At 38.1% G+C, this 14,839-nt stretch overlaps 1 protein-coding gene across 2 annotated transcripts in view; it reads left to right on the forward strand.

The window, feature by feature from the left end:
* The first annotated feature begins 257 nt into the window (after nt 1-257).
* The window catches only part of TNS3 (tensin 3), a 377,368-nt gene continuing 362,786 nt past the window's right edge, over nt 258-14,839 (forward strand). Inside the window, exon 1 of one of the 2 annotated variants that reach the window (XM_051984497.1) lies at nt 258-345. Coding sequence is in view for 1 of the 2 variants with exons in the window: in XM_051984488.1 (XP_051840448.1) it covers nt 437-508 (72 nt within the window). In the remaining variant the exon portion in view is untranslated. The other variant, XM_051984488.1, reaches the window with a different exon arrangement.

Consider the following 14,839-nt stretch of genomic DNA (forward strand, 5'->3'; position numbering starts at 1 on the left):
GCCGCGGACGCTTCTGCAACAGTTGCTCTCCGCTTCCGAGCTCCCCTGCTCCAAAGACACGACCCCGGTGGATTCCCGCAGCTCCGCCGCCGCGCCTTTCCGAGTGTCCCCGCGCCGCCACCTCCCAGTGGAAAGCCTGGAAGAGTTCCTGCGCAGCGGCCAGCCCGCAGAAAAGCCACGTTCGTGTGGCTCGGCTCCAGCCCGCCTCCCTCCCTGCCACCCTCCGCCCCCACCCCCTACTCTGGATTGCAGCTTCCTCTCCGGCTGCGTGGCTTTCCTGTAGCTGGGCGGCGCGCTGCTGGTGCAAGCAGTCAAGGCAGGCGAGCGGGCGCGCGGGGCAGAAAGGTAAAGGCTGCAGCCTGGGCAGCGTGTTCGCAGCGCTCTGGAAGGCGCCGAGTGAGCGGGCGGGAACGGTGCGTTGGAGGAGCTGGTCCACATGCCTTGCAGCCGGCTCTCTTTGTTTTGTGCGCCGGAGGAGGGACGCTCGTATGCTTTTAGCATCGGGACGGTCGGTATAACCATGCACTCTGGAGTGGGCGAAGTTTACTCTTCGGCTGGCTCTCAGTCGCCTCTGTGTGTGTGTGAGCTTGGGAGTGAGTGTGTCTCTGTGTGCACGCGCGCAGGAGCGCGTGCGTTTCTCTCCATAGTTTGCTTTCTTTTCGGAGGTAAATAATATTTACGAGGGCGAAGGTCATTTACTTAGCGACAGATTCGTGCTGGGTACGCAAAGAGCAAAGCTTGTAGATTGGGTCCTCCAGGGTTCTCAAACTTCGCGCCGGGATGTGTGTATCTGTCTACTAGGAAATCTGCTGTCATAGTAGGTAGGATGCCTTCCACCTCCCTCTACCCCCCAACCATAACTGTAAGAAATGTATGGTTTCTCTCCTCTTTAATACATTCTTCACTTGTGGCTGAGAAAATCTTGTCCAGAAAGGAGCGAACTCCCTCGGACACCCTCCCTCTGTCTTGTCAGCAAGCTCCTGGTTGGATGTTTTAAAGCTCTCCCAGGTATTCTTTACCGAGACCGGGCATTTCCGCGTTCTGGGGATATGCACGGTTACAAGTGGACATCGTGGACTTTGGTCGGGTTTGGAGGAAGCAAAAATGTTTGCCTAAGACGCGTTATTTTCTTTCATTGGAAAGTCAGAGGCTGTGGAAGTTTAATTCTTAAGTGAAAGTTGGCGGAGGGTGGGGGCCTGAAGGACTTCAGCTTAGATAACTTTTTCCCTTCTTGGAAGTTGGTTATGTCAGGTGTTGGTGAGTGGCGGAGGCGAACACACCATTTTAGAAAATCAGTGTCAACTTGGCTTGAACTGGGTTACCTTTTGGCCCCACAAATCCAGCGTAGGGACTCACACCCAGGAGTGAAACGGAGTAGTCTACTCTGTGACTTATTTACACGTTGTGGAGGTTTGATCAGAGAATCCCTTAGAAATCCTTGCTAGATTAATGTAAAAACTTTGAACTTTGAAACTTTGGCTTTTTGGATGTTGCCAAAGCAAAGTTTATTCCACATCAATTGTTTTTTATCATCCTTGACTCCAGTTTGACATTAAAATAATAATCATAATCATAATAATAGCAATAATAGTGTAGAGAAGATTTGGTTAGAGAATCCCTTAGAAATCATTCCTAAACTTAATGTAATGAAACTTTGGCATTTTGGATGTTGCCAAAGCAAATCTTACTCCGCACCAATTGTCTTTAATCATCCTTGCTCCAGTTTGACATCAGCAGCATCATAGTTTGCAGTGTGTAAAGCTCCGATAAAGTTCATGCTCAGTGACTACTGCTTGTTGACTTTATGCTTGTGGTGCTTGGAAGTATGTGGTGTTTGAAACCATAACCAATAAAAGTGTCAGGAGCTGACCTGTGACTCTCAGACACGTGTACAAAATGTATGTAGGTGACTTGGAGTTTATGTTTATCAATCTGCTTAATTAGTGCTCATATTTAAGGAGGATTGAAATAAATCTGGAAGTTACCTAGAATTAGGACAGACTTGCCATTTCGTAAGATTGTGGTCAGTATTGTACTTTGTAATATTTGAATTGTCCTCCCCACAATTCTTGTGAATGCTTTTTTTTTTTTTTTTCCCCAGAAAATGGATGAATACCCGTCCTCTATTACATTAGTATTTGGAAATGAATCAAACTTTTGAGTTTCTTCTAAGTGTTCAGTTCCAAAAATTAATTCCAATAGAATGTTAGCTCCTTGAAGACACTCTGTTCTTAAAACAATGTTTTGATAATAACAAATAAATTACATTTACATAGTTCTCACTTTGTGCCAACAGCTACAGTTATTATCTTTCAAGATTCTTATAACCCTGGGAATTAGGTACCATTTTACTGCCCATTTTTCAGATGAGGAAACTGAAAGAGCAAGTAAGAGACTTGCCCAGGTTGCACAATTAGGAAATGTCTGAGGCAAATCCATTGCTACTTAGATACTCCAGAGTAGCCACCTGCTGTACATAGTAGGTACAGTAATAAACACTTGTAGAATGAATGAAAAAATACTGAGTTCTGTGGTTGGATCAGACGGGTGTGGATACAGAAGAAAACCCAGCCTTCTGTAAGAAACCTTTCCCTGATTCCACCCTTATACTAATGTCTTTTACCTAACATTATGTCCAGTTTGTCCTGTATCTGTCTTGTTTATACATGGTTGGTATGTGGTTTCCCTCATTAGTTTGTAAATTTTTTGGATTCAAAGAACAGTCTTTTACTATTCTTCCTAGATTGGATGCTTAGTACAGTACCTGGCACATAATAGGAAATTAGTAAATGTTGGTTAACTTGATTTGAAGTAATCTCACAAGAAACCTATGGTATATTCGAGCTGATAGAGTAGAATAGGAGGAAAGTAGGGTTTCAGTCTTGGTCATGACACTAGCAGACTCAATCTCTCTGAGGCTCAGATTCCTCTTCTGTAATATGGGAATGCTATTATTTTCACTTACTTGACTTACAGAGTTGTTTCAAGGAGAGTGCTTTTTAAGTGCTAAAAAGTACAAAGGAATTTTGAATTGATATTCATTTGGTACATTGTGGGCCATAGACAAATGTTGGAATGATTTATCTTTTAAAAACTGGAGCAAAAATTGGTTTCAAGATCAATACCCAGAGATTTTCCAGAACTGACAAAATACTATTTTTATGCATATTTTTTCTCTGAATAGAATTTTTTTCTTCTTCTTCACAAGCATGATAGATTTCTCCTGATCAAGGTCAGGGTGATGAAGGTACTGCATGGCCTAACAGATGAATTCTTGTTGAAAGCTGCAATCCCACCCAACCCTGAAAACAAAGCATCTGCAGAAAATTATTAACTCCTGAATGTAAGGTGACATGCAGTTGAAAATAGCAAATGTGTTCCTTTATTGTACCATTGGACAGAAAGTGCCTTAGATTTGGAATGGGGGTGGAGAAGATGACTCAGGTGTGAATTCCAGATTCATCTGTGTGAATCAGGTTAAGCTACTTCATCCTTCTGGGGCTCCCTTCACTCCCAAAGAGAAGACTTCTAAGATCTTTTTTCTTTAATTGTTGTTCTTATGTGGAACTATTATTTCTTTACACTTGAAAAAGAGCCATTCTTTTAGTTCTGTTTGCAGTTAGTAAAGGTTAAGAAGTATATCTGGATTTCATTGGGTGCCGCGAACAGTCTGTGAAAAGAAAAGTGGAAAATAGGATAGGATAAGACTGTAAGAGAAGATAATGTGATACAGAGAAATTAGAAAGTTACTGAATATGATTGTGCTTTCAAGAAATGTCGTAGGTAACTTGTTTATCAAGCTCTTTATCATTAGCTGACAGCTACAGCATATGTACTTGATAAAAATCTCCTCTGACAATTTCTCATAATTTTGGTTACCTAAGGATAAGTAAAGCCTCTGAAGACATACATGTCTCCATTTCCCCCTTTATTCAATAACAGCCAATAGAGATTCCAAAGGAAAGAGTCATAATGTCATCAGATAATATTATATTATTGCTATTATATGCTTTATTAGATCAACAGACATGAAAGATCTAAGATTTGCCTTTTCTTCGTCTCATCAGAGAACTTGAATTTTGCTTTTCAGCGTCTGACTATTCACGACCTCATTTGAGGGTTTTCTTGGCAAATATACAGGAGTTGTTTGCCATCTTTTTATAAATGATAAGTGGATGCAAATAGAGTTGTGACTTACCCAGGCCACCTAGTTAGTAAAGAAAACTCCCATTTTGTCACTCTACTGTACCATTAGCTGTCAAAACCTGTACAGATGATGTAAAATCTTTCAGGAGTCAATTGGCCACATGGGGTAATGGGGATAGATCAACTTCCATGAGTAAGAGGGTGAAAAAGATTGACCATTTTCACATATAGACTATCTTTTAGCCAGCTAGATTTTATTGCCATATTTAATTGCATCATTCTGAGTCCTTTAGCAATTCAAAAGTATGTTAGAGTTCCCCATACCTGACTTCAAATTTTCTTCAGATGTTACAGCTTGGTGATTTTGGGCAAGTCACTTAACCTATGTCTGCCGTTTCCTCCTCTGTAAAATGTAAAATGTAAAAATAGTATTTCCCTCCCAGGACTATTATGAAGATCAAATAAGATACTTGTGAAGTACTTTAGAAGCCTTAACATTTCATAAATGCTAGCTATTGTTGTTTCTGAGTCTTTTAAAAATGCATGACCTAAGGGAATGAGCCCTTTTCACTATCCAGTACTGAAAATGGAGAAAGTACGGCAAACCAACGAAGTGTTGAATTTGAAGTCAGCTAGACTTGAGTTGAAATCCTTACTTAAGAAGGATTAACTTAACTTCTCTAAATTTCACTTTCCTTTTCTGCAAAATGGTGGAATGATAATGGGACCTACTTCAAACGGTTGTTGTGAAAGTCAAATGAGAAAGTCATATGTTACGCTTTTTGCAAAAGTCATTTTTGCTATGGTTGCTCAGTCATGTTGGATTTTCTGTGACTCCATTTGGGGTTTTCTTGGCAAAAATATTGCAATAGTTTACCATTTCCATATCCCACTCCTTTTATAAATGAGGAAACTGAGTTCACTGACTTACCCAGGTTCATACAACTGGAAAGTGTCTGAGTCTGGATTTGAACTCTTGAAGATAAATCCAATACCCGTGCCATTTAATTGCTCTATTATGTAGGATGCTGGTTTCAGTTTGTCTTAACATCCTGGATCTGTCTTCAGTTATTTTAAAATAAATACTAGATGTCAACTTGTTTACTAGTGCTTTCTTTATTAAAAAAAGATCCAGATATCAGTTTTTTTTTTTTTTTACTTTTTTTCCCCCTAATGAAAGTGGATTACAAATTTTTCTCCCCATTTACTTCATTTCCATTTACCTCTTGGTTTTTTGAAGAATAAGAGGAAACTATTGCATATTCAGTCTCAGCCTCTGGAAACCTTTCAACTTTGGGATGGGAAGGGAAGATGAGGAGGAGTGCTGCTAAACTAATTGTCACAAAATCCCAGTGCACTTTAATGCTCAAGTACTTTTATTTTTCTGGAGGGCTTCTTCTATTTCCATCTGGATTTATTTATTTCTATTTTAGAGACAATTCTTGAAGGAGTTGACATTTTATTTTATACGAAGGGTGGGGAAAGAGATTTTGAGAGTGAGACCAAAGTCTGGAGTTTTCTCTGAGATGCAAATGAACCTCCTTGAATTCTTTTGTGCCAATTGATGATTCACCCTTTTTCCTCTGGTCCTGTACTGGCTCTTCCTTCAGATCTGTGTACTGGACAGGAAAAAGGGATTTGTAGCGGAAGAGCTAGAAAGCCCGGCTTACTTGAACTTGGTTAGTAAGGTGATTCTAGAATTTTAATTTCAATGAAGAACTGGGATAGTACTAAAAGTAGGCTTTTAATACTTTTTGTAACTTTGTGAATTTCACTTTCTGTTTGTTACTTAATATTTATTTCCTTGTAATTATTAATGCTAAAAGCACTTAGAGCATCAGAAGAGGAAATGTGCTTGTTTCAGAGAAACCTGGGGAGTTGTAGCATAGGGATTTTAATCAGTTAGATGGTTCTGTGAACATAGCACCATATTAGAGTCAGGAAAACCTGGGTTCAAATTCAGCTAAAACATAGACTAGATGTGTGACCCTAGGCAGGTCACTTAACTTGTTTGCCTCAGTTTCCTCATCTGTAAAAGGAGATGGAGAAGGAAATGAAAACTTCCAGTGTCATCACCAAGAAAATCCCAAATGGGGTCACTTAGAGTAGGATTGAACAACAGGGACTTTAAAGAATTGAACAGAACAACAGCAGGGACTTAGCAGTTTAGAGTTGAAAGGCATTTCAAAGGCTGTTAAGTACATTTCTTATTTTACAGATAAGGTTCAAAAAGAAATCAAAATTCCTCACTTTGTGATTGGGCAAACTGAATCTCAGAAGTGGTCAAATCAAGTTGAAAATCTGAGTCCAAGATTTAAACCCAATTCCTTTTGGTTTGGTGCTTATCTTGTTCTTCATCACACTGCAATAGTGTGGTACTAATTTTCATTGTTATGGGGATCTGGATGAGATCAGTTGGGAAACACAATAATAGCAGTGAATCAAGAGAGAGAACCTAGACCAACCAATAGGAGTTCTTATATAGAATACCAGCTTATTTACCTAATTTTCCAATTGGGGTGTCATGAAACCATTGCTTTTTACTTTCACTCTCTAGTCCTTAAAATCCAGGGCTTGGCTCATACAGATGTCCCCTACTAGGTTCTTGCTGTGTCCTGATTCTAGTTTCCCCCTCCTGCCATTCTTCCTGTCTTATCGACTGAACTTAGATAATAGTAAACCTCAGATCAATAAATTATAGCGACAATTTTTTTTTCCAGATTTTTATTCCACTAATCTCCCTCCATACTTTCCCTTATTTTCAGATGTGCACACTTGTGTCGAGATGGGGGGCAAGGGACAGGGAAGGGATGGGGAGAAAGGAGAGGATTGAGGAGAGGGCAACTATTTAGATTTAAGGGTCTTTAGTTTAAAACATAACACCTTAAAAAGTCTCTGTAACCAATATGGTTATTCAAGCCAATGCCCATATCAGCCCATAGAAGATTAGAAGAGAGTAATATTTCCTGGATAGGGAAGGAGAGAACTGTTATATTTGCAAATGAAGGTTATATAAAAACAAAAGATAACTTTAAAAAAAAAAAAAAGGCAGTAAGGCTTCTAGAATCCAGTAATAAAATAAAACAACAACTAGACCTACCCAAGGGAAAAGACACATGAATAGAAAAAGCATAGCAGTTGTCTTAAAGGGCATCATTGAATAATTGATACTTTTTTTTTCAAGTATAGATCTAAAACTGGAAGGACCCTACAAGCAATCTTCCACTGGCTGGTTCAGTGGGAAGAACACTGTGTCAGGAATCCAAGGGATTACTTTTACATTCTAGTTTTGCTACTTAATGTCTGTGACAAGTAATTTATTTTCCTCATCTCTAAGATAAGTGTGTTGGCCTAGACAGAGCAGAGCTTCTTAAACTTTTTTTCTTAAACTTTTTTCATTCACAATACTTTTTCTCCTGAGAAATTTTTACACGATCCCAGGTATATAGGTTTATAAAATAGGTATACAAATCAAACATTTACTTATAGCAAATCATAATTTCATGATTCCCACATTCAATTATAAGTTAAGAAACTGGGGGGTGGGGGTGGGGGGAGAGGAGGAAGATTACTTCTTAAGATTCTCTCTAGCCCTAGATCTATAATTTCAAGATTTCTTTTTTCATTAAAAAAAAGTTATTTTTGTCAATGAAGAAAAGTCTATTTTTCTTTCTGTCTTTTCCCTTTTCCCATTGAGAAAAAAAGAATAACAAACCCTTTGTAACAAAACAAATTCTTGACGATTCAGAGCATTTTTCATATGGGTATTGGTAATAGTTTGTATTTCTTTGTTAGAAAAATTGCCTGTTTGTAGACTGATCCCTCCTCTTTTTATATGTAAGCCTAGAGAGATCACACAACTTATTATGATCAGCTAGTAAGCAAGAGGTATTAGGTTCTCCCTAACCTCTAACTACCAACTCTAACATTTTTTTCTGCTATACCACATTTCTTCTGATTCCAAAAATTAAACTGTATTTATTATTCTTTGTTTAAAAAAGCAGGCGGTATATAATGCATTTTAATAGCAATTTCATCCAAAATTATAAAATGATTATTAAATAATTTAAAAAGTAATAAAATTTATTTTCCAATATATAAATGAAAAAAATAAATAAATCTTTGAGCATGTTAGAAAAACAATAATTCAATTTCTGTATCTGTTCCAAGACTTCATTACCAACATACTAGGGAAAAGTATTCCATATATCCCTCTCAGTACCCTGTTTATTACCACGTCTAATAGTCTTCCTAGGAATGCTCTTACGGGTCTATGTGTTCCTGGTCACCTTCTGTAAGTAGATCTTTATACATGAAAGTATACACTACAACTCTAGAAGCATTTATTCAGTGTTATGAATTGCCCTGGGGAAGTTTGTGGATACCAAAACCAAACCAACTATTTAAAAAAAAAAAAAACAAAACAAAACAAAACAAAAAAAAAAAAAAACTCTACCCTTATATTCTACTGAAGAATATAACTAACCAGATGAATAAATACAAGATAATTTGAGGAAGATCAAAGAGAATTCTAACAAGTAAGGGTCTTAAAGTAGCATCTTAGCTCAAAACTTGAGGAAGATGAATATTTAAAGGAAGACCATCCCAGGCATCCTAGACAGATTTTTTGAAGACATATAAGTGGGGAATAGGATATCTCCTATAGACAATAGTAAGCTGATCATTTGACAGGAACAAATACGCGAAGAGAAGTAATATGAACTGAGGTAGTACTTTGTCAATCCTTTATAAAGTGAAAGACAAAAAAACGAACATCCAAGAGTTATTGTCACTTGTCCAAAGATTCAGTGAGCCAAGTTTGAAAGGCCCTCCAAATTCATCACCTTCCATTACACAATTTAATAATTTAATCCCGAGCAAGTCATTTGGCTTCTGTAAAACTCATATAATAACAGCTATCATCCAAAGGGTTGTAGTGAAGATCAAATTAGAAAATGTGTATAAAAGCTTTTATATAAAATGGGTGCTATTGTTATATATGATCTATAGTCATACATGCTAAGGAGTTATGTTGCTCAAGTTATGTCTGCCAACTAGATCGCTACCTTTGTGAGTTGGTCCAGCAGTGTCTGTAACTGAGTGTGTATCCCAAAGAGATCATAAAAGAAAGAAAAGGAGCCATATGTGCAAAAATATTTGTAGCAGCTCTTTTTGTAGTGATAAGGAACTGGAAATTGAATGGATGTCCATCAGTTGGGGAATGGCTGAATAAGTTATAATAAATGAAGGTAATGGAATATTATTGTTCCATAAGAAATGATGAGTAGGCTAATTTCAGGAAAGCCTGAAAAGACTTAACTAAGTGAATATAATCAAGAGAACATTATACAGCAACAAGATTATATGATGATTAGCTATAGTAGATTTGATTATTTTTTTAAAATGAGGTGATCAAAAGCAGTTCTAATAGACTTGTGATGGAAAGAATCATCAGCATCAAGAGAAAGAACAAGGAAGACAGTATATATCGAAGCAAACTATTTTCATCTTGTTTTTGTTGTTGGCTTGGGTTTTTTTCCTCTTTTTTTTTTTTTAAACCTTTTGCTCTGATTTTTCTTGTGCAGCATGACAAATATGGAAATATGTTAGAAGAATTGCACATGTTTAACCTATAGTAGATTACTTGTCAGGGTAGAGGGAGAGAGAAAAATTTGGAACACAAGATTTTGCAAAGATGAATGTTGAAAACTATCTTTGCTTGTATTTGCACAAATAAAAAGAGAAGAAGAAGAAGAAGAAGAAGAAGAAGAAGAAGAAGAAGAAGAAGAAGAAGAAGAAGAAGAAGAAGAAGAAGAGGAAGAGGAAGAGGAAGAGGAAGAGGAAGAGGAAGAGGAAGAGGAAGAAGAAGAAGAAGAAGAAGAAGAAGAAGAAGAAGAAGAAGAAGAAGAAGAAGAAGAAGAAGAAGAAGAAGAAGAAAAAGAATTTGTGAGTTGGAAGGTATCTCTTAGCTGTCCTATAGTCCAACCCATTATATGAAAAGAATCTTCATCACCTACTTGGGCATATACCAAGTATACATCCAATCTTTCTTCTTAAAAACCTCCAAAGACGGCTAGCCCTGTATCCTCCCTCTCCAGGCTGCCCATCTAACTCTCATTGCTAGGAAAATTTTCCTGTTATCAAATCTAAATTGATTCCAGCCAAATTGATTCCATTTCCAGGGTAGAAATGCCTTCATTTCTACCCTGAAGGATCATATTCAAATAACTTTTAATCACTCTTCCATATGACTTCAGATACTTGGAGGCAGCTATCAAATACTTCCAGCTTTCAGATATGTAGAGACAGCTATCATGACACTTCTATCCCCCTTCTTCAGTCTAAACATCTATAGTTCATCTCCCCATATCAGCATTATTCAGAACTCATCGGAGGCATTTGTCTTTTGTATTTGACCATCCAAAGCTCTCTTCCTCTCTCAGATTCTAACATTTCCAAGGTGGAGATCAAGGAGTTCTCTCAATCCATTTCCACTGTTCTTATGTTTTGGGAACTCTTTAACTGTAGGGCTTTTCTTCCAAGATATCCTGTATATATCTTCTTGTACACAATTGTTTGCATACTGTCTCAATTTGACTGATAACTCCTTGATGCCAGGGATTGGTTTTTTTCTCTGTCTCTTTATTTTTTTCCTCCCTGTAATGTACTGTTGATTTGTGACTTAAGAGAATGTCTGAGAAAACATTTTAGACTGTTTCTTCATCAGAAGAACCCACAAACCCATTGACCAATACCTCTACCACAGGAAATTTTGATCCAATCCATTCATATCTCAGGTTCTCCCCTGGCCCACAGACTAATAAACGCTTTATCAAAGCAATTTTACCTTCCCTGACAGCACAAGTAGCTCTTTGTTTGGAGCTGGGACCCCCAGCACAAGAAGACCTATAAAATATATAGGAAAAGGCTCACAGAAAAAGGATCTTCCTGCTTCCTAGGAATTCGCTAGTGCCATACCGGTTGTGGATTCTCATGGCTTTAGTCAAAAAATGTAGCAAACATTGCCCCAGGTATACTAGTGTTTGTCTTTAAGGTTTTAGGAGTAGTAGGTGGCAGAGTTGGGAGGAGAAAATCAGCCCTTTATTAGCAAATCCTGGCAGATTATCCAGCTGATATGAAAAAAATCTGGGGCAACTAAATGGATAGAGCACCAGACCTGGAGTGAGGAAGACATCCTTCTGAGTTGAGATTTGATCTGAGTTGAAGAAGGAAATGGTAAAACCCCTATCATTTTTTTGCCAAGAAAACCCGAAAGGGGACTACAAAGTCAGACCCAACTGAAAAACAGTGACTAAACCACAAAAAAATACCAAGTCCAACCTATAATGCTCATTGACTGAGTATTAGCTAGCTGTTACCTTAACCAAGTCATTTAGTCTGTCAGCTCAGTGGTAAAAAGAAGATATAATTTTCACACCTACTTCAAAAGGTTATAGTGAGGGGCAAATGAGATAACTATAAATCATTTTGTGGTTGGTAAATGCTTTGTCAATTTGTAAATGTTTTGTAAATTAATTTTTATATTTCTGGACAACCTTCTAATGCAGCCCTGTGCTATTAGTTAGCACTTCATAAATATTAATTGAAGTCTGAGATAATAATGATGAAAGGAATTGGATTGTTCAGGGAGATGCTAATTCTGCTACCGTGGATGAGTCCTTTCCTGCCAGGAAGTAGTTTAATTGTGTCTTCTCACCCCCAGTCCAGGCCTGTGAGTATTTTTGCTTAGCTTGATGATTGTGTACAATGGGGGATGTGTATCTGGTTAAAAATATTCCTGCTTAGTTGAGAAGGAATTCTTTTTTTTCAAGAGAGTAAAATTAAAATGCATTAGGGAAAAGGCAAAGGTATGAGAGTTTTGGCCCTAGCAAGTGCTATTAAGTGAGGTCTGCAATCGTTTACAATCTTTTACAGGCCCAGCACTAGGTACTGGGAGGGTGTTATTTCACACCTGGGGATTTAGGGCTCCCTCCCTTTTTTCATTCTTTCCCTGTAACACCTCAGTAGTGTGTGGCCTTTTCATGGAGAGCTTTAAAATAAATGCAGCAAGCCCGCATCTGGACATCCAGAGTAAACATTAAGTCCAATGCTTGCTCTATTAAAGAGTGGGAGTGGAGGTATGTACATATTATCTCAGTGGGGCTAGAGTTTGGGGCTGGGGGGAGGAGCTGCTCTTTGCAGGATATTTCCCCCTTCCTCAGTGATAATACATAAGAGGACTATAGTTTATTTATGCGGCTCATATTTTCTACTTGTTCCACCCCTTCAGTATACATTTCACTGCAGGGCCTGCCTCTCTCTTGGTTGGTTCCTTTGGGCCTAGTTCCTAGGACTGCTTGTAAACTGGGTTGGCAAATTGTCAGTTTTGGGGATAGATTAGTGACCAGGCCTGGATTCCCCTCACCCCCCTTTTCTTTCGATGTTAATGCAATCACACTGAATTTCCATCGCCCCAGGGGCCCATTTGGAGCGCTCTGTTGCTGCCGGTGATCTGAGGGAAGGCCAGCCCTTGGCTTTCTGGCCACCTCTTCCCCATTCTTTGGCCCAGCTATCTGATTACCTGCCGGCTTACATTTGAGGAGATAACAGGATTGAGGTAATGAATTGCTAGAGGCTGGAAGTGACAGAATGATTTGTTGTGATAATCTATGGGACAGGTGTGTTTCTAGCTCACCTTCCCTGGAAAGGTTCTGAAGGGGGGCTCTAGTCAGGTGGCTTGTGCTAGAGGAAAGGGGGCAGGTTTGCTTTCTGATTTTAAGCTGCATATACACGCCTCTGGCTGGTGGGGGATGGGGGTTACTGGGGTTCTGCCCAAAGGAGATTTAATCCATTTAGGAATGTTCTCCTGTCTTGGGGTGGGAGGAGAAAATTCAGCATTGTTTAGTGGGGAGAAGTTTGAACTGAAATTTACATGAACCCAAGTTTTTTCCTTTTCCTCTATCTTTGTTAACTCATCCTGTGTATTGGTTGTTTTTGTTTCCTGAGGCAAGAGATGGGTTTTGAGCCTTGGGGGTAATAACTGGGCTCTCAGGGAGGAAAAAAGAGGAAGAGGAGAAAGCTTCTTACCAAGATGTTTTGACAGATTGTGTAACATGCAATGATTAATAGAATAAGAAAGGAAGATTGTTTTTCATAAAAAAAAAAAATGCCTCCAGGGTTATTTGGTTTATTTTCAATTAAAAGGAACTGATTTTGTTTCTGGAGTGTGTTTTTAATTTGGATAAATGGTTCAATCTGGGAACCACATGCCAGAACTTATGATCTAAGAATGTAATTTTATTCAGAATTTCCTCCATGACCATTCTACCTGAAGAGCAGTAAACTCTGTAGTGGTTTCATGGAGACCATGTTAAAGGCACGTGACCTGTATTGGCTTTTAGATAGGGCCTTTTCTTACTGATCATAGATAACTTTTACTATTTAGCAGTTTTGAATTTCCAGGAAAGCCAAAAAAAGTACATATGGTGAAAACAGAATCAAAATGTCTGAAGATTACTTTGGTTAATATTTATTCATTAAAAGTATATCCTTCTCAGGGAGGGTGGGGAAAATGGCAGGAGAAAATTGGGAACTCAAAGTTTTAAAAAATGAATGTTAAAAAAAAACTTTTTTTATGTTTCATTAGGAAATATTTAATGAAATAAATAATGTGTGTATGTGTATTTTAAGAAAGATATATCTGCACTTACCTGGAATGTGGACTGGACAGTGAAATTAGTTTTTTTGTTTTGTTTTGTTTTGTTTTGTTTTGTTTTGTTTTTTTGGCTAGCCAGGAATTTTGAAAATTCTGAATTTATTCCTTCATAACAAATGTTGGAAGCATCCCTGAAGAGTTTAATTAAATTTTTTTAAACAGTAAAGGAGAAAAATAAACAAGACAAATGACGATGTAGACATTGCAGAAACAATCTACCTCTAACTGGGTTTCCATCATCTATTATATTGCTTGGAAGGTACTCATCTTCACATCAATCTCAAATGATACCAAATGATGATTAAATTTAACAACAACAACAAAAGGGAATTATACTTGGTTTTAGTATACATTTTTATTCTTGATGACTTTAATAATTTAACTCCACATAGCTTTTATTTTTATATTTCCACAGGCTTTTGTAATATATTTGATTACGGATTTGTCTGACAACTTTCTATACAGTACCAGCTTGGGGACTGTGGAAGAGCATGATTAGAACCCAGCAAAGCAGGGTTCATGGTGCTGGTGGAGCCCTTAGTGTGACATAGAAGAAGTGTGGAAAAGTGGAATGGACATTCTGGTCCAGCGCAGTTGGAGGCAGGAACGGATTATTCAGCTGGTACAAAAAATCTAGAGCAACTAGATGACACAGTGAATAGAGTGCTGGGCCAGGAGTCTTGAGATACTTATTTCCTGAGTTCAAATTAGACACTACTAGCTATGTGAACCTGGGCAAGTTAACTTCACGATTTTTGCCTCAATTTTCTCATACCTGGAGAAGAAGATGACAAACCATTCCATTGTCATTGCCAATTGGATTTTGGAAGAGTTGGACAAAATTTAAATGTCTGAACAATAACTTTAAAAAATCTCAAAAAACTGCTAGACACTTCAGTGAGTTAGAGCCAGAGGCAAGAAACTTTAGTAAAGGTGGTATCAAGGTCAAAATCAGAAATTCACTCTGAAGTCCTAGTG

Source organism: Antechinus flavipes, chromosome 1 (genome assembly GCF_016432865.1).
Source record: "Antechinus flavipes isolate AdamAnt ecotype Samford, QLD, Australia chromosome 1, AdamAnt_v2, whole genome shotgun sequence".
In the NCBI taxonomy this organism is placed as follows: Eukaryota; Metazoa; Chordata; class Mammalia; order Dasyuromorphia; family Dasyuridae; genus Antechinus; species Antechinus flavipes.